Source organism: Argiope bruennichi, chromosome 1 (genome assembly GCF_947563725.1).
Source record: "Argiope bruennichi chromosome 1, qqArgBrue1.1, whole genome shotgun sequence".
Lineage (NCBI taxonomy): Eukaryota > Metazoa > Arthropoda > Arachnida > Araneae > Araneidae > Argiope > Argiope bruennichi.
The window spans coordinates 147,480,507-147,503,177 of NC_079151.1; the positions used below are offsets into that span (position 1 = coordinate 147,480,507).

Consider the following 22,671-nt stretch of genomic DNA (forward strand, 5'->3'; position numbering starts at 1 on the left):
CTTAGTTTTGCTACGAAATAGGTATGACCGTTGGGTCATATTCCATTGTAGAGGAAAGTTGAAACACAATCTTTCATTTTTTCGGAAAATAATAATAATAATAAATATTTTTGAAATTTAAGAAATAAATGGTTTTTATCGAATCAATTCTAGAACTAATCAATATTAATCTTTACCTGATTTGATGACAAAGAGCGAAGATAAATAAAAGTATTTTTTATTCAGAAATTATCTCTGTATATTGAAGTTATTGTTTGTGAATTGAAAATAAAGTTTCATACTCATAACCTCAGTATTACTGCTCAATTTTTCTATTATAAATGATATCTACATCAATTATTTCATGTATTTTTAAAAAATAATTATTATTCAGTCTAAAGGTACTGAATAGCTAGCTGTATGAGTATTAAAGTCATAACTGTCCCAATTTAAAAACAGAAGTAAGGAATTGATGTAAATATATTCTAAATGTAAGATGAAGTATTAAATATCATCTGACTGACACTGAAAACTTCAAAGAAAGAGAGAGAGAAAAAAAAAAATCCTTTCCATTTGTATGGTTTTTGTTCTATTCTGTTCAGTCATAAAAATGGTTGCTGCAGAAATTTTTAGTATGAACCCAATGAATGTTGGAAAAATTAACTTACTTTATTAATCACACATTTTAGTAAATACTTTTTTTAGAGTATGACTGCATGTTAATAGAATTATATCCTAGATTATAGTGAATTTTCTGAAGATTTCTTTTTGGTAAAAATTACTTTATTTTTCAAAAGATAACTTGGCATAAAATTTCATATTTAAGAGCTAATTAATTATAGTAGAATGAAATTGTCATCACCAACTTTTCTTCTTCTTTTGAATTATTAGACTCATGTTTTCAAGATCAAAATAGAAAAAAATTATTGAAACAATCTGTTTGCAATTTTTGTGTATTCAAAGCTAATGACATTCTGATGATACTGGGTTTTTATACCATTTTTTCCCCCTTCCTTTAAATTTTTATACAGTTAAAATATATATATATATTTGAATAACTGTGCGAGCTATATAGTTTAAAATTTCATTTTTGTCATACTGTATTGATTTGCTGATGAAACTTCTTGATTATTTAGTGTAATACATCCTAAAATAGTAATATCCACCATTTATTTATAGTGTACTTTATTTATTTACAGAGACTTAAGCCATAATCAGCTGCGCATTGTGAATAGTACAATTTTTCGCACGTTAGGTTCTCTGCAAAAACTGTAAGTATATTTCGTTTCCTTTGTTCAGTTTTAATGGAAGAAATTTTAAATTTAGTTTGAAATATAAATATAAGAATAAACATTTATTATTCATTATATATTAAACTTTTCCTCCCTAATATAGGATCATTAATCATAATCACTTGGTGGAACTTCCAGAATTTGGCAGAAGTTTGCCTCTTGAAATCCTCAGTGTGTAAGTGTATGAAATTTATATTAACAGAACCAAATATTTTTTTGTACTAAATTTTAATAGTTTATTTTCTAAATCATAATCTATGCAGTATTTACTAAATTATTAAGGAAAAAATATGTTTAAATGAAATAATTTTTTAAAAAAATTCTTAATATAATATAAATCTCTTTATATAATTTGTATATTGCAGATTTATTCACTGACACTCTCTATTTGCTTTTATAAAATGAGTTTAAAATCTCAATTTGGGATACTATTTTTTCATTTTAAATTCTGTACAGTTATGCCATGAAAATTAACTCCAAAATAATAATTAAAGTTATAATTCTTTGACTGATTGTATATGTGCGTGTGGGGGGCGGGGGTTACTGCTGCATTTATCCAAAATAGATTATATTATATTTCATATTTGTCAGTTAGTTTAATTTTACTTAAATCCACTGTCTTATACAGTTTTGTAATAATGGACTTAAAATTTACTGTTGTGGTTTCTGCTTGTAGAATTTCATCTAGTTGCCATTTTATTACCTCTTGGTTGTTTATTTTTTAAAACCTAAATAAAATAAGTATAATCACTCAGGTTATTTGTCAGATGCTTTTTTTTAACAATGTGTTTCTTAAAATAACTGCATTTCATTAATTTCTTTCTTGCAGATCACATAATGAAATCCATAGTCTAAACTCTTCAGTTTTAGAAGATCTTCCTAAGATTCATACCTTTGATCTGAGCTTCAATAATTTGGTAGATCTTCCTGCAAACACATTTGGAAATTCTTCTTCCTTGCATCATTTGTAAGTATCTTTAGCCTATAGAATATTATATACATATGAACTAATTTTTATTTTATTATGAACTTTGCCTTGGTGAATGGCATAAAATCTTTTAACTGAGATCAGAAGGTCATGAAGCTGAGACCTAGTTTATTTGTTAAATCACTAAAAGCAAACATCATCTTATTTACAGATGCAAAAAGAGAAGAGTGGATGATGCTGATGTGGCAATTGCTCACATCATCAATTTCGGTCCATAATAATTAGAAATGTCTTAAGACAATTCTTATGTACTGTCAAAATGAAGTGTTATTTTAACTAATCTTGACTAAAAATAAATCTATAATATTTTATTTGATTGCAAAAATATTCTGCTGCCCGAATTTGGTACTAAACACTAGTTAATGACATGAAAATTGAAATTTTATTTGTTTGATGAATTTTATAAAATAATTTAAATCAAGATAATTTTCTTGATTAATGTACTTTGTTCAATGTTTTTGTGACTATAAAAAGCATGTTATTTGGGTTTTCAACCCATAGTTTAAATTAACCATTTGAACTCATAGTTAACTCACCACATTGAACTATTTTCTATTTTGGTCATTCCAGTTTCATGGTTACAGAATATGCTATGACAGTCAGTAAAATCAGTGTCTCTGTTCTTCTCCTCTGTTTGTTAAAAAGGATGTCCATATTAAAGATAAGCAGGATATAGGTTATTAAGTGACAGCAAGCTACTAGTGTCTGATGGAGCTAGATTTGCAGTTGATGTCGCTGAGAAGGAAGTGAAAAAACTGAAAGAGCCAATTAACTTTTCACATCCCTTTTTAAGATTTGATTTATTGGGGCAAGCAAGTAAATCTCACTTAAAGAAAGCTATTGTTCAATGGAAGGCAGTCTCCCTCCCCACTTTACCCCCAATATTTTTGAGTTGCTGACCTTTACTTCTATAAAGCTATGGTTGGAGATATTATTACTAAAGTGTCTGTTATCTATTTAGAAATGCTACTTTATTTTAAAGTAACTAAAAAGCTTTTTTTAAAATTAATTTTATGATATATCAATCAGATTTAAAATTATTTCTCAACCTTTAGCACTGTTTGAACATTTTTATATTATTATTGGACATTTTGTGCAATTGAAATTTTCTTTCAAATTACTAAATTTATGAAACAGTTTTCATTATAATAAATGTAATTCATGTTTTGAATAAAATAACTAATTTTAATTTTTTTTTTAAATATTTTATTTTAGAATCTTAAGTCATAATCGTCTTGTAAGTTTAGAAAAGGGTTTATTTGATAATCTCACTTCTTTGGAAACCTTGAAATTGAGTAAGAACAAACTGTCTTCAATTCCTAAAGAACTGTTTCGGCAACTAAATTCATTACAGCATTTGTGAGTATTTTATCTGTCTTTTATTGTATCTTGTAATCTTAAAATCTCTATCTTTTTACCAAATATGTAAATTAATTTGTGTGATCATGCATGCTAATATGCTTTTGGTTATTTTATAATTTAATTGTAAATATTATATGCTTAAATTTATTAATATTTTATTTTATTTCTGAATGATGCAGTTAAATTCAATAATAATTTGATTTCAATTACACTGTCAAAGCCAACAATTATTTTGTATGTATGGGCATGCTTAAAAACTATACCTCAGTGTAATGTGATTTGATATTCAAAATTGAACTGTCCTCTGTCAACAGATTATTTTTCTCTGAAAAATAAACTTTGCAAAATTGCAACATTTTAGTTTCTTATTTAAATAGTGAAAAACTTATTTCAACGTGTATTTTGGACTTGGTTCTTTATTGCATAACTATTTTGAATTCTGTTTATAGTAGTATTTTTCAACAAATATTATTACTTACAAATATAATTTTTATAAATCAATGAATGAAGTATTTAGCTTTTATCTGTTTGATTGTTTGATTTTGTAAAATTTAATGTCCCTTTAGATTAATAATAGATTTTTAGAATTATGAGTTTGATTGTTCCTTTTCCTTTACAGAGAAATAAATTCCAATAGTTTAACTCAAATTGAAGGCCTTAGCTTCCAAGGGCTGGCTTCCTTGGCTACTTTAAAGCTAAGACATAGTGGAATATCATACCTACAGGATGGGTCATTTTATGGCTTGAGTAACATAAAGAAATTGTAAGTCTAAAAAAATTATTTTTATTTTGTGAAGTTTTTAAAAATATTTTTTATATGAATAATTCACTAGATTTCTTTAGTTAAGTGTTTTAAAATATTCAGAATTTTAAAACCAACTCTTGTATATGCTACTACATAATATAATATTAGAATATTTAATTTTTTTAAAAAAATTACAAAATTGTATACTTGTCTTGAAAGAAATTTTATTAAATGAGTAACTTTATGTTATTTATATATATTTCAGGCAACTTGATAATAATAATATTAAGAAAGTCACAAAAGGATGGTTGTATGGATTGAATTCCTTACAGCGCTTGTAAGTATTTTAAAATATTCTTGGGTAATTTTATTTTTTGTGGGGATAATTAGAAAAGTTTAAAATATTCTTTGTGTTGAAAACCTTTAAAAAATATTGCATTAAATTAGTTGATAAGTTTCAATGCTCATTTATTTAAGTCATTTTATTTTAGTTTTCATAACTTTCTTGATATATTTTAGTAATAAAATGTCGAAATCAGCTATATGCAAATCAGTAATGAAAATTAAAAATAAAATTTAAGAGAGAGACAAACATGTTGAATATGAATAATTTTTTAAAATTAATATGCATTATTTGATAATGTCTGAACCATGATTAATTTTTAGTAGAATAATGATGCAAAATCCCCCACCCCTCTTTTTTTTTACTGCTGAGTTAAGAATGTCATAATTTTCCGCTTCTGAATGTTGGTTACCTGCTTGTCAGAATTACAGTACTGGTGGAAACAAAAATAATTTGTCCATTGTTTTAAATTGTCTTTCCTGAATTATTTGTTTAAAAATTAGGGGAGTAGGAGATATCCATAACGATTTTAGGTAAAATATTTATATAATTTTAATGCATTTGCATTTTTTTTAATATTAAAGCTGTTTTTTTTAATAGTTTAACTGTTCTTAATATGCATTAAAAACATTCAACAGTTTTGTGATGTTGACAGTTTAATAATATTGAAAACTAAGTAATAATAATAATAATGGCATTCTCATTAGCATTCTTTTATAAAAGTACATAGGGCATTTTGTAATTATTATGACTGCCATTAATTGACTCACAGTATGAAGGAAGTTGTTTAAGCGATCATGAAAGTCAATCCGCTGTTAATGCAGACTCATTATTGATTACTCCTAATTTTTTTCTTTTTGGAATTATTATTAGAATATTTTCTACTTCGTCAGAATTGTGGACTGCCTTGGCCTAATGTTAATGTCTTGGTATTAAAAACATTCTGGAATCAAAACCAAATTCCTCTGAAGAATCACTGTAAGTGGTCCATATGTCTGTTAAATCTGTCAAGACCGAACTCCCTTTCACTTTCGTTGCGACTAATTTTGAGAGGGGTTGCCAGTATAGGCACTATTTTTTTTCATATCACCACTGTTCAAAAGTATTTCGTCTGTCATAAAATAACTGTAGTTTTGCTACAAGATAGGATGATATTTACAGCACATTTTTATGCAAACAAAGCAAAGGCATTCTTCTTTTTCTGAATGCAAGCTTAAAATCTCATTCATCCATTTTTCCTTCTTCGATTCCCATGCTTTTAAGATTTCTTTATTTTCTCTTCTTGTTACCATTTCTTATAAATTATTTAATATTGTTTTACTATTGCTTCCTTTTCAGATAAGTCAATTACGATGAGTTTTTTTTTTTTAATTAGCTTTTTTTATTTGCCCCCGAGGTGAATTCTGATCTTTGAGGGTCATGTTATTATTTAAAACAGAAAACTACATGAATTCTGACTTAAGATAAATGTGACAACTTGTCCTAAAATTTTGATACAGTTTACCCTCTTCTCTTAATTTTAAGCATATTAATTAAACAAACTGTGATTAGTATTTTTAAAACTAAGCAATTTCTTAAAATCTAATACATAGGCAAAAAAGATGGGTAAAATATTTTTTAAAAATTATCTTAAATCAGAATATGAAAATGAGATAAACTAGATAAAATATTAGATAGATAGATAAAATAACATCCATTTAACTACATAAAATGGGGCACATGTTCACAACCTCTCGCTGCCCATTTCGATTAGGCTGCCACTGACTATACTAATGCAATAGGGTCTATCATACAGCTCATGTCCATCCAAACATCTTGATTTAAGAAAAATCTGAAATGTTGCATATGTGTGTGTGTACTTCTTGACCCTGTTACAATTAATTTCTGGATCTGACTATGTATTTTTGTAGTTCTTGTATTTTTTTTTTGAAAGTTGTATATTAGTCTCATTCCATTTACAAATTTATTAAAATAGAAAAGTTTTAATCAAGGATTTTTTTAAAAAGAGAGCAAATGCTGCATCATTTTTTTTAAAATCCTTTTTTTTTTAATAGAGGAAGGGAAGCAACTAGATACAATTTCAAAATTTAAACCACCAATATTCAGACGTTGATTTCTTTTGAATGAAAATTCTTCAAAATTAGTTTTAGCAATATCTACATTGTGGTCTTATTAAAATGATTTTTTCTTCCCCAAACAGGTTTATCAACTACAATAACATCTCAGAAATAGAAGATGATGCATGGGATTCGGGGAGAAGGCTTTTAGAATTGTAAGTTTCTACACCTGCTTGTTATCTTGTTAAAAAATTACTTTCTGCTATCTCGCTTATAATAGTTTTATTTGTTTTCTAGGGACATGTCTTTTAACAAGTTGCAGTCAATTTCATCCAAGTCATTTGATAAATTATATGCTTTGAAGAGACTAATCTTAAGTGATAATTTAATCACTTATATTGAAGAAGACTCATTTCGGTCCTTGGCATCTCTGCAGTATCTGTAAGTATTGGATTTTGATGATTATTTCAGTTAGAAAAAAATAAATACCATATATGAGATCATATAATCTAATAATCAAAAGTGTAATCATATAATCAAACTTGTACCTTGGAACTCTAGGAAGTTTCAACTTTTTTGCTGATATGCTGTCAAATATGTAATTTTAATTACATTTGCTATCTCTTAATTGTCTAAATTTGATTATTTTGGTAATTATTATCATTAAAGTAAGTGATATGGAAAAGAAAATCTGAGCTGTTTTATCTGTTTTGATTTTTTTTAATTTGTGAAAATGAATCATGATGAACAGGCCCACCCATCTCATTTATTGTATTTACTGAAGTCTATAGGATAAATTTTTAAGTGATGTAATCTTAACTCAATAAGGACCCTGCAAATCTAAAACGGCAGTCTGCACTGTTGTTGTTGTTGCTAATGATGATGATGATCATCATCATCATCATCATTAAAGACGGCAGTCTATGTAGCAATGGTAGTTATTACCTTATTATTAATTAACATTAGATTTTTTTATCAGTTGTATTTATTAATACTTGCATTCTAAAAAATAATTTAAATTTTTATAATTCTTAATGCATTTATTTATATTAAATAATAGTGATGCATTTTTCTCTTTTTTTTAATGGTGAACACAGTTATGGGTACTACCTTTAATATAATAAATTTTTTTATTTGTAAATACTCTTTGAAATATCAAAAGATTAATATAGCCATGCATCTCTTAAAAATATGCACAATATCTATCTTAATAATGAAATGTAAATAAATGTATTGTACATTTTCGTATATAAGTGTGTAATGTGCACATTTTCCCACTTTTCATTTTTGATCTTGTTTGAATTCCTCTTCTTGCATGCCTTACATATTTTTCATTTCTAATAGATAACAGCAAAAGATTTTTAATTTTGTACATTTTACACCAAACATCTTTGAACATAAAAATCACTGCAAAACTGTTAATTGATCATTTATTTTTATAGATATATATTTCTTTATGAATTATTTTAAAAATGAAAATCTTGTTCTGCAATATATTCACTTTGATATATTTTTTCCTCTTAGTGAATTAAAGAACAATGAAGTTTCATGGATTATTGAGGATACTGGAAAAGTATTTGCTGGTTTAGTGAGGTTGAAATATTTGGGCATAGCAAACAACAAAATAAAATCTGTTGTTAAAAGAGCTTTCAATGGTTTGAATCGATTAGAGACTTTAAACATGACTCACAATGAAATCACTTCAATTGAAGAAAATGCTTTTGATGATTTGATGCATCTTCATGAACTGTAAGTATGAATTCCCTCTCCCTCTCTCTCTTTATCACTGCATTTGGATGTTTGCAATATTGTTGGTTATCTAGTCTTGTACCCTAAGGTATGATTTAGAGGGGTAGTTGTGCGATTTTTTTTATATATATATGATAAATAGTGATAGTTGACTTTGAAACTAAAACATTACTGATATGTCATGTATGTAAATCTGGCTTGCTTCTCCATGCTTCTCTGTGTTTCTTTCACTCATTGGCAAATCCATATGAATATTCAAAAATTGAATATATATGTAATGTTGTTAAGTTTTAATTTTAATTTCCTGTTTGTGATTGCCTTGGACAAACAGATTATATATAAAAAAGGCTGTTCATGTAAAAATTATTTATTAACAGGTATATGGAAGTACTATGTTATCAAATTATATGTTTTTTTTTATGTTGTTTTTTATGCACACACTCGCTACTTTTCTAAAACGTTAAGTAAAAACATTGAATGTTAAGTCTTATTTGATTAAGCTGGATTCTTGTTTGAATTTACATTATTGCCCTTAGTCTGTGTTCTGATTTCTTACAATAATTTTAGTGGTCCTTTAAAATTATAAAAGTAGGGTAATATTGTATTGTATTTAATGCAAGAAAGAGCATAAACATGGGTGGATCTGTAGTAATTTGGCAAGTATCAATCTGGAGGACTACTGGAATGTTAAAAATGCTGCATCAGTATAAAAAAAATTAATTTTAACAGCAAAAGTATTACTAAATGAACCAAGTTCTGCTATATATAAAAATGTTTTATGATATGATTCAAAATCGTATTGCTTGGGTTTCTTTCAGTGACCCTTGCAAGATCACTTAATTCTACATATTAGTGATTTGTTTCCCCTTTAACACTCTGCATTTATGAAAATAAAAATTACAAGAGAGAGACTAGATGGTCCAAAGCAGGATTTGCTACTATTAATAACTTGAATGCCTCTTTTGTATAAAATATTTTCATATTAGATTAAATTTTATGTTACGTTTGAAAAATGATTTGGATATAAATTATTTATTTTAGATACCTGAATACCAGTTCCCTACTGTGTGATTGTAATTTGGCATGGATGCCTAAAGAATTTCATTTCAAAGCACATGCAGTCTGTGGCTATCCTGAGCGATTACAAGGAATTTCTGTGTTTGAAATTTCACCAACAGAAATGGTTTGTGGTAAGTTTCAGATTTGCACTTGTTCATACTTATTTCTAAATATAAATATGTAAAAAAAGTTTTTGGTATTTTTGTTTCAGCATAAATATGTAATGAATTCTTATTTTATTGTATTTTAGAAAGTTCACCCAAACCTGTAATTATCAAAGAGCCTCCCACAAAAATAACCTTAAAAGGAGAGAATGTAACTTTGGAATGCCAAGCCAGGAGTAGTGGGAATTCAGAAATGAAGTTCCATTGGAGAAAAGATGGCAAGGTGAAGCTCTTTTGCATTTTCTAACCTTTTCTTTGTCTCCCACTTCTTTAAATGGGTTCATTTAGACATTTAAGTTTCACATTCAATGAATCACCTATGGATGATTTTTTTTAAAATCTTATGCTAATATATTATTATATATGTAATTATGGTTAATGTAGGACGTGAATACACATTCAGAAAAATAGATCATATTTTGGAAAAAGTTAGAAGAATATTGTCAAAATTCCCTTGTTTATAGTTGATGTATAAAATTCCATGAAACGTTCAATGTATATGTTGAATGGAATTATGTATAGCTTTGTAAAAATAATATTGATTTTTCAGAAAGTATCCCCATTTCTAAAAAAAATACTGTTTTAAAAGAAAATTAACTGACTTACCAGCCGATTGTGCAAGTACTTTATTCAGATTTTGAAATTTTAGCAAATGAAAATAATTTATAATTTCATCTCATTCCCTTCTTATTCTTACGATAACTAAAATATTTTTTCTTGTAGATGTGTCTGAAATATTTTGGAATTGAAATTGCTTCAATTCCAAAATAAAATATATCAAGTTTCTTGGTTAAAAAATTTTTAATTTAAATAAATTTGATTGCTGATTTTCAAGTAAAGACTTGAAATTTTTGTGTTCTTCACAAGCAATGATATAACTGCTTCTGAATGAATTATTACATTATTTATAATCTGATATGCTGTAGTGGGGTCTGGTTATTTTATAAAATAATTTCATCATTTTTACCATTACTTAAAATCAAAGTTTCTGTTCCAGCTGCTGCAATCTGTTCGACATCCTACAAGGAATTTCAGCATTAGACAAGGGAACTACACACTTTCAACTAGCATTTTAAATATTAGAAATATTCAAGATGAAGATGAAGGTCGTTATCAGTGCGTGATTTCAAATGCATTTGGTTCTGTGTATTCTGGCAAAGCTCGAATTACTGTTCATGGTAGGTATAATTGTCTTCTCTTTTATGTGATAAGAGCAAACAAATGTCCCAAATATATAATTCATTTCTAATATTATTATTAAAAATGAATTACAATACAATCAAATACAATTTCACTCTTGCTATATGTATGTATGTTCAACCATTAAACAGTTGGAAATAGAGATGCTTGTTCAATGCTCGAAGAATGATAATTCTTTGAGTATACCCTACTTGTCATTTATAAACTAACTTCATTAAAAAAAAAAGAGGGTCATTAATTTTGTTACTTTATACTCAAGTATTATTGTGTTAGCCTGATATATAATGGCAAATATAATAATGCAGATATAGGAAATAAAGATCTAATAAAGAAGTTAATATCAATGATAGCCTAGATACTTGGGAAAAGTGAAGGCACCTTTTATTTTTAAATGGTTTTAATTTTACATCAACCTTACATTGAATTTATGTCAAGATATAAACTGAAATCTTTTATAAAAATTTCCTTGTCATTTAAATAATGGTATCACTTGTTCTTTTTTAGAGCTTATTTTCTTGAATCAAGTTTTTAATTGAATTAATCAGATAATTTAGGTCACAACATTCATATTAAAATCATAACATGATAGTTTTTGTTTTCAAAATTCTTTCCAAACTAAGATGCCTGCAAAAATGTTAATTTTATTTTTAATTCTAGTTATATATATATATATATATATATATATATATATATAATATGATATTTGGCAATAAATTATATCAAGTTCTCTTTTTTTTTTTTTTTTTTCTTTCTATTTTAGTCTTCCCTGTTTTTACAAAAATCCCTGCTGATATTGCCATTAAAACGGGTAGCACCGCTCGTCTTGAGTGTGGAGCACGTGGTCAGCCCCGTCCTGACATTTCCTGGCAGAAGGATGGTGGCATTGAAGATTTTCCTGCTGCAAGGGAGCGAAGAATGCATGTCATGCCCACAGATGATGTGTTCTTCATTGTTAGTGTGAAGCCCAGTGACACTGGAGTATATAGTTGTACAGCCCAGAATGTTGCTGGAACTATTGTAGCAAACGCCACATTGACTGTTTTAGGTAAGAGTACATAGAAACTTAACCCTTGTAGTTTTGACTTACTTTATTAGTGTTTTTAGCATTAATAAATTTTTCATCTTCTTTAATTTTCTTGGAAAGCTATTGAAGATACAAATTCAGTTCAGTATTTAATCATGCCATTTCAGTTAAATGTTTTTGAATATTATATTTTTCAGATTTAATATATTTTAGTGTTCATTCTTTTTCTTAATTTTTTGCATTTGTCTTTCATTGTGCTTTTTTTTTAACTTCCTTTTTTGAGTTTTTTTTTTCAAGTAAACATTTCAGAATTTGCCTTTCCCGCATTATTCTGCACTTTTTTTTAATGTTAGGTTTACCTTTTCTTCTTTGTTATGCTGTATATTTTAAATTGCTTTCAATGCATAAACATAGCATATATAAATATTGTCAACTCAAGTTGACAATAAGGGGAGGGGGATTTGTTTCATTGCTTGCAGTTAAAATGACCTAATTGAGGTCCTGTTGAATTGAATCTTTCATTCATCTTTTTATTTTGATGTGAATAAAAATCTAATATTACATAATGCCAATAATACAAAGAAATATCCTACTTTTTTCATCAATATTTATTACATGTGAGATGTTTAAAAAAATCACAAAATTTTTAATAGCATTTCTTTTTTGAAATTCTTTTTAAATCTTAATTTATACAACAAATGAAATGCTACAAAACCAGTTGGATGAAATACAGTGCTGCAAAGTAAAAAAAAAAAAAAAAAAAGTATTAGGAACTGATAGCACATAAAATTATATATTTTAGATCATCAATAAAAGCAATGACAAGTTTGCAGTCATTGGTTTGATTTCACCTATTTTTCTTTTATATGAAAGCCCATGACTATCCATCATATTAGTATTAATTTCAAATACTTTAGATTGATCTTTATTCAAGATAATTACACTAGCTAAAAAATTATTAGAAGCACCACCTCAACCATTACTATTTTGCCAACTTTTATTTTGTATGCAAGCTCATGGAATTTATATAAAGCATCATTGGATGCCCCCTCCCCTTTCACTACCTTTTTTTAGATATTACAAAGTAAAACATTTAATAAAGCCCCTACCTCAACTAGAAGTGATTTCACATATTAATTTTTTTACTTCACAAACATAGCTAACAGTCATAATGCTGTATCCTTTTATAATGTGCAAATATTATTTAAAATAGTACTTTCTTTTATTAACCCTTTAAATGGCCATTCTTTCTAGTCATATTATGTTAAAATATTTTTAGGCTTGAAATTAGAATAAGAAAAGGGATTCATTTAGCTTATTAGATAAATTTAACTTGATTAATTAATTAATTTGGTTAATTAATAATTAAGTAACAAATCAAGACACATTTTGTCTGAGATAAAACTGAAGCATCTAAGTTTCTGACTTACTAAAAAAATTTGTCAGAACTTATGCCAATCTACATAATTTCATACAAAGATTGATAAATTTGGTGGGAAGCATACTTCCCACGGCTCTAGAAAGGGTTAATTAGTTAAATTACTTTAGTTAATTGGCACAACTTTGTTAATGCCATTTATTTTTATAACTGAACAGCTTGTTTCCAAAGATGACAGGTTTAGTCTTAATGTATAAACATTATTAAGATTAAGGATGTCTCTACATTTTGAACAATGACTGGAAGATTCAAGAATTTGTACTTGGACTTAAGAATGACAAGTCTGTAGGATAAATAAACTGAGTAATGACTGTCTTGTATTTCAATAATTTTTTGTATTCTCATTTAAAATAGTAGATCTAAAAAAGAATTCTCTATACCCCATCCCCTTTCTTGAGAAAATTATGAAGTAATTGATAAATAATTTGTAATTTTAGAAACTCCGTCCTTTGTGAAAAAAATGGAAGACAAGGAGACTCGTGCAGGCGAGACCACTGTACTAGAATGTCTGGCATCCGGAAGCCCACGTCCAAAGTTGAAATGGACCAAAGATGGTGGGCCGCTGTATGCCACCGAACGACATTTCTTCACAGCTGGCAACCAACTGCTCATTATTGTGCAGACGCAAAGCTCTGATGCTGGTTCATACACTTGTGAGATGTCCAATACCCTGGGAACAGAGAGGGGATCTAGTCATTTAAAAGTTCTACAAGGTTGGTACTTTAGCATATCTAGGTTGTTTTTTTAATTTGATTTTTGATTTATTTTCATGTATCAGCGGAATATTATCATAATACATAAAAAATGCATGGCCAGTGTTTGAGAAAAAGTACGTGAAAAACATAGAGCTTGAAAGGACACGGAACTTAATTTTTTAAATCTGCTTTAAAGAATATGCTCATTTTTCTTCTTATTCAAGTAATATAGAATTAGGGGAAAAAAGGACATTATTGAATTTGGGTATTGCAGGTTGATGAGGATAATTTGATGGTCACCATTTAATGATATAATTGACTCTTGAATGAATTTTTTTAAGATCCGAAGAGTTATTAAGATAAAACAGCTATATGTACAAATTAAATGCTCATAATAATATGAATTGAACTTCTTCCTATTTCATTTTTTGATACTTTTATTATAATCTTTTATACAGATATTTTAGCAAATGTTGGTTATTTGAGTAGATGCTAGTGAAGTTTTATCATAAATTTCTATGTAAAATTTTAATTAAAGGTTAATAACTTAGTATTAAAAAATGCTGTTTGTTTTGTAAATAATGTGTGTGTGTGAGAGAGAAACTCATTTGCATTTTTCATGCTACCAGAGAGAATTAATTGTACTCAGTTTTTATGGAATGATATTCTTATTGCTTTTTAAAAAGTTTGTAAAAACATATTTTCATTTAATCTGAAAATTTTTAATACTATGTGGTTACTTTGTAACTAATGATCGTTGCATTTTCAAGGTAATTTTTGTTAATCTAAAATTTAGTTTTTTCATCATATTGAATAAAATTTTTGATGAATTTCTTATTTCTTTACAAGTTTTCATAAAGAGTTTAGATACTGTGAATTGTGTTTGATTTGATCATGGTTAATATCATCATTTGTTTAGATTATCAAAATCTTCTGGTCCCGAACTAGCACTATATTGTTGAATGTTACCAGTTTTGAAGTAAATAATTGATTTTTCTTTCACAACCAGCATTAATGATTGAAATTTTTTAATTTCTCGCTCCTCTTGTTAGAAAGCAACTGGCAGTCGTTTTTTTCAAAAGATTCAAATTCTTTTATCTAGACTAGAGAGGTCTGGATTAATTTAAAAAGGCAGGTGTGCCACTGTGTTTGGATTGAAATCTAAGCAGTCATGAAATAAAACTGACTTTGCAAATGGAATTTTTTCCCTCTAAAAAAATTGATGTGAATATTAAGACATTTAAATTCTTAAAAGGTATATAAATTTATCTAAAGTGAATTGTCTAATTGCTGCAGTGCAGTTAAAAATTCCACAGCTGAAGGTTTTATTTGCTTTTAAAGCAAAATCTGGGTGGTCGTATGATTTTTAAAAAGTTCTTTTATTATGTTTGAACGTCTTTTACATTTAGTGTTCTAAGTAGCGAATAATTTATATTAGTTATGCCTGCTAACTTTATATTTAACTCTTTAAGACTACGCAGATTAATTCTGATCAACAAAAAATAAGAATACAGTATAGTGCTTAAAAGAAATAGATACATCAAAGATGGGAGAAGTTATTCTTAAAGCGTACATGAAAGATATTTATGATAATTAACTGTTTTTTTTCCTGATTACCATGAAGTCTCATTACACATTCAATCATTATTCTCGTTAATATGTTGTTTTGGGCGGTCTTTTGAACCACTACGAAAGGGATTTTACTGTACAATTATTTATTGCGATTGTAATTACTTTAGTCAACTGCATAAAATTTGTGAGATGAAATTTTAATTTCAAGACGTAAGTTTTCAATAATTTTGCAGTGTACTCTTTTTTAATTGTCCCCATTCCTTTGAAAAATATCATTTGTTGATCCAATTTTGTCAGATGTTAGTTTTTATTTTGAAAAAATTCTGCTAGGTCTGCTATTTAAAATTAAAAAAAAAAAAAAAGAAGTTTTAAGGGACCTTTATGGCTCAGATTATGTCATTTTTTGAAAGGTTTTTTTTTTTTTTTTTTTTTTTGTTTTTTTTTTGTTTTTTCCCCCTTTTTGTAAATTTTACACGATTGTTTTGGTTTCACAGTGAAATTTTTCTTTCTCAGTATATAAAGATTTGCCTGACTAATGCAGAGCTTGCTGAAATAAGGGATGTGAAATTCAGTGGGCAATTACTTTCTGGATGTTAGAGGCTCACTAAGGATGGACTTTGCAAAATTTTAATTAGAAATTCAATTTAAAAATTAAAATTCTAACGTATTTCCCATATAACATAAGGAATATTATGGCACAAAATTTTATACAATATTTTCTGACACTTTTCTGTGAATTTGGTTGCCACTTGTTACTTGTCATTTACTTTGGCCTTGGAAGGCTTGCATTAACTGTGATAGTATTAGAAGGATTATCCCATTAACAGCTTTCAAATCTGACTTTCTCCTATAGTTATTTTGATGGATTTTGTCCTCTATTAAAGCTTCATAAAAATACTAACCACTCACATTCTATCTATAAATTCTTACCCCTCTCCTTTGTAAACCCAGTTTTTAGAACAAAAGAAGCAAATTCATAGTTAGTACATATGTTTGGAATTCAGTTCTGATAAAGAAACCAGATGCAAAAATCCGCTAATGAACACAAAGCTGAAAGTATTGCATACAACAATTGTAAGAAAATTTATGCTGCTGAAAATTAGAAAATTCATGCTGCTGATTTTTCCTTGAATATATTCAGCAACCCACATATACTATACTGTAGAAATTAAAGATTTGTCAGGAAAAGATAATGAAACAAAGGATTTTTCACACGTAGCGAAGTGCAACAACATTAGAACACAAAAATGGGGGAGGGGACTTTTATAGGATGTAGAATCTGATTGAAATTGTCAATTAGATTTTAAATGAGTATTAGTCAATTGTCAATGAGAATTTAAAAAAGAATGTAAACATGACTGTAATAATAATGTTTCTCTACTTGGCTTCCTAATTACCTGTAATAATAGTGTTCTTGTTTCTGTGCTTATTATTTCTATTCGTATTTATATGAATAGAAAATGTCTTGTATAATCAATTTTTTAAATAAAAATAACATTAAAATAAAAGCTGTATGTATTAGTTAATTCATCAATACAAAATAATACTATCAGATTTTTGTCATTTTAATGTTAAAATTTGAGTTGATTATTTTAAAAATTAAGGGAGGGAAACAGCCAATTACTTTTTATGTGTACATTTTTTTAAATTGTTTATATACAAATGAAAATTATTAAAATATATAAATTATTTAATTATATTTTTTCTGATTTTTTTAAAAAAATTAAAACTTAAATTTAAAATTATTCTGATAAAAAAATTTGTCAGCATTATCTGGTATTAATAAATTAATTTTTCTGAACTAATAAATAATTGATTACAGTTTTTTTTTTTTTTTTAAATCGGTATAAATGTTTTTCGTCCAATTTCTTGTGAAAATAATTTTCTAAACCAATTTTTGTTGAATTTACCATTTGTTTTAATCTTTAATGTCTGTAATATATATTGATTCTATTCAATTTACTTTTAATTCAAAGTTTCATTGTATTAATTAGTTCTGTAGATAACGTTGTCTATTTAAATAAAAGATTAGGCTGGATTCAACATCTGAACATCGGTTAAAATTCGAAAAGTTTTTTTAATCAAAAATTAAAATCAAATAATAATAAATAAATAAAAGTAATAGTTAAAAAATTTTTTTTATAAAAACTATAATATATTATAAGGCAAAAAAATTCTATGAGTAGAAAATTCTTGAGTTTATGTATTCATGCATGTATGAAAGTGCTTAATTTTTTTCACTGAAGTTCTTAAAGATGCTTAATTTTTGCATCCATTTCACACTATGCACGCACCGTTACATTATTTACACCAGCTGTTTTGTCTTGGTATATGGGGGTTACTTTTCCCTTTTGATATGCTTGTTTTAATTTTAAATGCAGTGTGTGTTTGTTTTTCTTGGTATATTTCCCATTATAGATTCTCACTTAAAGACTGTTGTTTACTCGTAGTTATCTTTCACCATAATCAGAGCTTTAGAATTATCTCCATAATATGCACTGCATTTGAGTTCACACTTTAGTGATGAATCTGTCAAAAATTTTAGAAATTCATAAGAATTTTCATGTTTCCTAACAGTTTTTTATCATTTGACGATGGATTTATTGTAACATTCGCTCATTTTGCAGAATTTCACCATTGCTGCTTAATCTAAATTCTCTATATATCAATGGAAATAACATTAATAATCATACATAGTCATTTAAAGAAATGTAGATTTTAGTTCTAAATTAAACCTTAAATTAAAAAATTAAAAAGTTAGCTCCAGTTCACCAAATCAAACAATAATAAAAAATAAAAAAAAAAAAAGTAACTAAAAGAAATGTAAAATTAAACAGTATATCCCTTGAGAGAGAAAAAAATGGTTGTTTAAAGTAATTGTTTATAATTTTGTTCAAGTTAGTTTAGAGTTTGATAATTTATTTGATTTTATTAAGTTTCAGGAGTTTTGTTAAAAGCTTGATATTTATTTTAGTTAATCAGAATGGATTCCCAGTGGAGGAAAATCACACTACTACTGGTGTTATAGTCATTGCTGTTGTGATCTGCATTGTGGGAACGTCCATAGTGTGGGTGGTAATCATTTATCACACTAGAAAGAGATCGGAGGAGTATCCCCAAGCTGCTACCAGTTCATCTGCACACTCTTCTGATCTAGTACCCTACAGTTCATGTTCTGGGATGTGCCCAAAAGAGTACATGAAGCCTGCTGGCAGAAATATGTTTCTTGATTCACACTCAGGTGATTAAAATTTTCATTTCATCGCCGCTAAAGTCCTGAAATTAATCTCGTGAGCAGTTCCAAGTTTGCTTTGTTGCTGGCGTAGTATGGAAGTTTATAAAATGATTTCCACTCAACCATCACTTTTTAAATCTTATCACAGCTCTATTCTCAGAAAGCCTTGTGAAACTTGAAAATCATGTATTGATCATGTTTGGGTGTCTTCCTATCAAAATATTTGAAACCAGATTTAATGGCTTATAGATTTTTAATAAATGTTTTAAAACTAATAAAAATAGTTAAAGAATATTAGCAGTTTTATATTATTAATATTAATTGAATACATTTTTGAACCTTAATGTGTTTAATCTGTTACGTTGTTGTATTAAAGTTTTCATTTTAATCTATATCACAGAATGGATTATTTACATTTGTAATTGAGAATAAGCTCATTTTTTGAAAAATATTTTTGTAACAATTGTGAAATTTTTAGGCTATTATAGGAAAGAAATAAATAGTTAAATTTTCACATTATGGTGTAATTTTGCGAATGTGAATTTATTTATTTTGTTAGATTACTGTTTAAAAGCTCCATGTTAATCTCTCTTACAAAATTGACTCTTATTTGATTCTGAAGGAATATATGGTTTGAAAATATATTCTTATATACATATATAGAATAGGAAGAAAAAAATATCCATCTTCAGAACACCATTTCTGCAAAATAACTGGTTTTCAAAGAATTCAATAAATGATATATTTATATGTAGCCTATTTAAGCGTATTAAATTAATATTATAGGTGAAAATTTATGTCTGAAATATTTAGTTTTCAAAAGAAACAGTCATTGCATTTGCATTTCTTTTAGGTCATTCAAAAGACAGTGGCACCGGCGACAGTGGTCAGCAGAGCAGTGATGACTTACTATTGGAAGATGATCATGGCCTTCTGATTGAAGCAAGAGGTCCATCCAAATTTGGTGGAAGTAAGTGCTTATGCCATTGAAAGTCAAATAGACATTGTATATTCTCTTAGTTTGCATAAACTTGCACCTTTGAATCTTTAATTTCTATTTTTAAAAAAGATGAAAGCATTGGGAAATGGTATTATTGCATCAAGTGTAATTTCGATAGAATTGTTTACAATATCTGTGAATGTGAAAGAGAAGCCTAAAATAATTTATGTTTTACTTTTGAGTAAATCATGGAATATTAATTATTTCTTTATTTTCTAAAAAACCTTTTTAAAACATTTGGGAACTTGATCCTTTTTAAATTTATTGTTCCCAAATAACAGAAAAGAAGAGAAGATCTTCATTTATAAATTGCTAAATAGATACAGTTAGCCTGGCATATAGATAAATAGTGTTTTAAGAGTAACGAATTTATCAATAAATACTAAGAATTATTTTTAAAATGCAGCAAAAATAAACATTTTCATATCTTGATCTAAATTTTTGGTCAGCATTTTAGTAAGAAAAGCAATTATTTCAACTGTATATTATTTCTTTTATTTTCCAAACATTCATGAAATTTACAATATGTAGTTTTGTGGATTGATTTCCATAATAATAATAATAATTACAAAGTTTCTGTGTAGAAATTTCAGCTTTCAGATGAAACAGGCATATTTCATCTCAAAGCTGAAAGCCTATGTATATATATATAATGTGTATATGTAAGCATATAATTTTTCAATCAGAAGGCAGTTTCAAAAACAATGAAGAGACTTTTGATTTTTAAGTTCGTTTTACTCCATCCCGAGAAGGCATAATTTATTTACAAGAAGCTGTGGACAAGCCACATCTACATCTGCTCACAACAACAGATTAGGCAAGAAGAAAGGGAATCAAATATCCCAGGTCCTATATAACATGAGATATTGATATGGAAAATATTTTTTCACAGTGCTAATATATTAAGATTTTGTTAGGGATTCCCGACGCATGTCAGTTCTGATAAGGGAAACATGATCTTTTTTAAAAGAATGTACTGGACATTTTTCTATCCCTTCATGCAGAGCATGTGAATCGCCACCTAAGCAATTTTCAAAGCTTCTCTTGAATTAATTAAGTAGAAAAAGTGGAGTGGGATCAGGAAATAAGATAATATTTTAGAATGAAGTTACTATGAGCTAAATTAAGATAAAACTTTGGGAATTAATTTGGATATAAATTAGAGTTTAAAATATATATATTGTCACGTAGATACTCTAGTGTAGAACTCAATAACACACTCAAGAAGTAGAGCTAAACCAATTAATTAACTGAACTCGGAACACAGTGACTGACAAATCTTCTGCTTTTATACCAGCAGGGAAAGTTTCAGAATACTTTTCTGGAGACAGTAAGAAAATTCCAGAACATTTATCTGGTAAACTAAAGAAAGGTCTAGAATCTGCTGGAACATGAAATAAAGGAATTAAATATGTACGCAAACTGTGAATCGCAATGTCTCTAGCGGGATTCAAACTTACAATCTCTTGATTATGAGATCAGTACTATGACCACTCGACCATGGGGAGTCGACTGCCTCTTTTCAATGCGGCAATATATATAATACGCTTTTTACTCTTATACCATGAATATAAATAATATTATTTACAAAAATTATTTCCCCTGAGTAACTGATATAATTGAAAAAAGAATTCCATTAAATTTTGAAATAAAAATGATAATACTACTAAGGAGCTAATGAGTGGCAATTTTTTGAATCTTAAGATAATGCAAAGTCTATTACTTTGTAGTATACTTTTTTGTTCCCTGGTATATCTCCTTTGCTCAGACTGAATGAACTTTATGATTTCCCTGCAAATATATATAACCAAATTCATTATATATTTACATATATTGAAGCAAAATTGCAGTCGAAGACATAGAGAGTATACTTAGAATTTTTAAATTTGTTTTATTTCATCCCGGGAGGCATGATTTATGTACAAGCAACATGGACAGAACACATCCGTTCACAACATGGCACAAGAGCAGAAAAAGCATATAAGAGAGAGAGAATATTTTTCCCAGTGCTGATATACCGTGAGATTCTGATAGGGATTTCTTTACACATTTTGAATTAGATAAGGGAATTATAGGTATCTTTTAGAAGAATTTGTTTAAGACAACAATTCTTTATTCCTTCACTCAGAGCACGAGAACCGCTGACAAAAGTATTTTTACAAATGGCATTAATTTTATATGAAGCAGGGAAAATAAAACCTTCTGCTGATTAATCTTTTCTTTACTTTCTCTTTATCTGTTTTTGATTCCAGGTTTTAACATGTCCTATTGTTATCCTCCAATTTCATGCCAAAATAAATCAACTAGGCCAAATTACCAAGAAGCAAATGATATGGTTTTAACTGTGATTTTTCACAAGATTTTTTAAAACCAAGTATTACTATTGAAATAAATATTTATTTATCTCTTCCTATTGCAAGTACCTATTTTGCTTAGCCATTATTGCTCAGCTTTGCTAATAACTTGTTTCACATTTTCATCTATTTGCCTATACTATGACATCACCTGTCAAATGGCTGTGAGATACAGTTTTATTATAAATCTTAATATGGTATCAATTCTGATATTTGCCCTATTAAAATTTTTCATCTTTTTACAATTTCAGCTATTTAACTTATTTTGTACTTATTTCTTAAGTATATTTTTATAAGATTTAAGTTATGTGTAATATATTTTGTGATATGAATATGATGATATTTTTCAAGTTATAACTTTCATTGAAACTTGGTAGTCTTATTATCATGTAAGCCAGAATGATGCAGAAAAAAG

General features: G+C 27.5%; 1 protein-coding gene across 1 annotated transcript in view; it reads left to right on the forward strand.

The window, feature by feature from the left end:
• Positions 1-22,671, forward strand: part of LOC129960166 (leucine-rich repeats and immunoglobulin-like domains protein 3) — a 57,910-nt gene that overhangs the window by 29,480 nt on the left and 5,759 nt on the right. The window contains exons 3-18 of the mRNA XM_056073405.1: positions 1,179-1,250; positions 1,375-1,446; positions 2,101-2,238; positions 3,475-3,618; positions 4,241-4,384; positions 4,632-4,703; positions 6,910-6,981; positions 7,064-7,207; positions 8,291-8,515; positions 9,557-9,705; positions 9,825-9,961; positions 10,736-10,916; positions 11,699-11,983; positions 13,838-14,113; positions 18,642-18,908; positions 19,756-19,872. Coding sequence (XP_055929380.1) covers positions 1,179-1,250; positions 1,375-1,446; positions 2,101-2,238; positions 3,475-3,618; positions 4,241-4,384; positions 4,632-4,703; positions 6,910-6,981; positions 7,064-7,207; positions 8,291-8,515; positions 9,557-9,705; positions 9,825-9,961; positions 10,736-10,916; positions 11,699-11,983; positions 13,838-14,113; positions 18,642-18,908; positions 19,756-19,872 — 2,495 coding nt within the window. The remainder of the gene's footprint in view (positions 1-1,178; positions 1,251-1,374; positions 1,447-2,100; positions 2,239-3,474; positions 3,619-4,240; positions 4,385-4,631; positions 4,704-6,909; positions 6,982-7,063; positions 7,208-8,290; positions 8,516-9,556; positions 9,706-9,824; positions 9,962-10,735; positions 10,917-11,698; positions 11,984-13,837; positions 14,114-18,641; positions 18,909-19,755; positions 19,873-22,671) is intronic.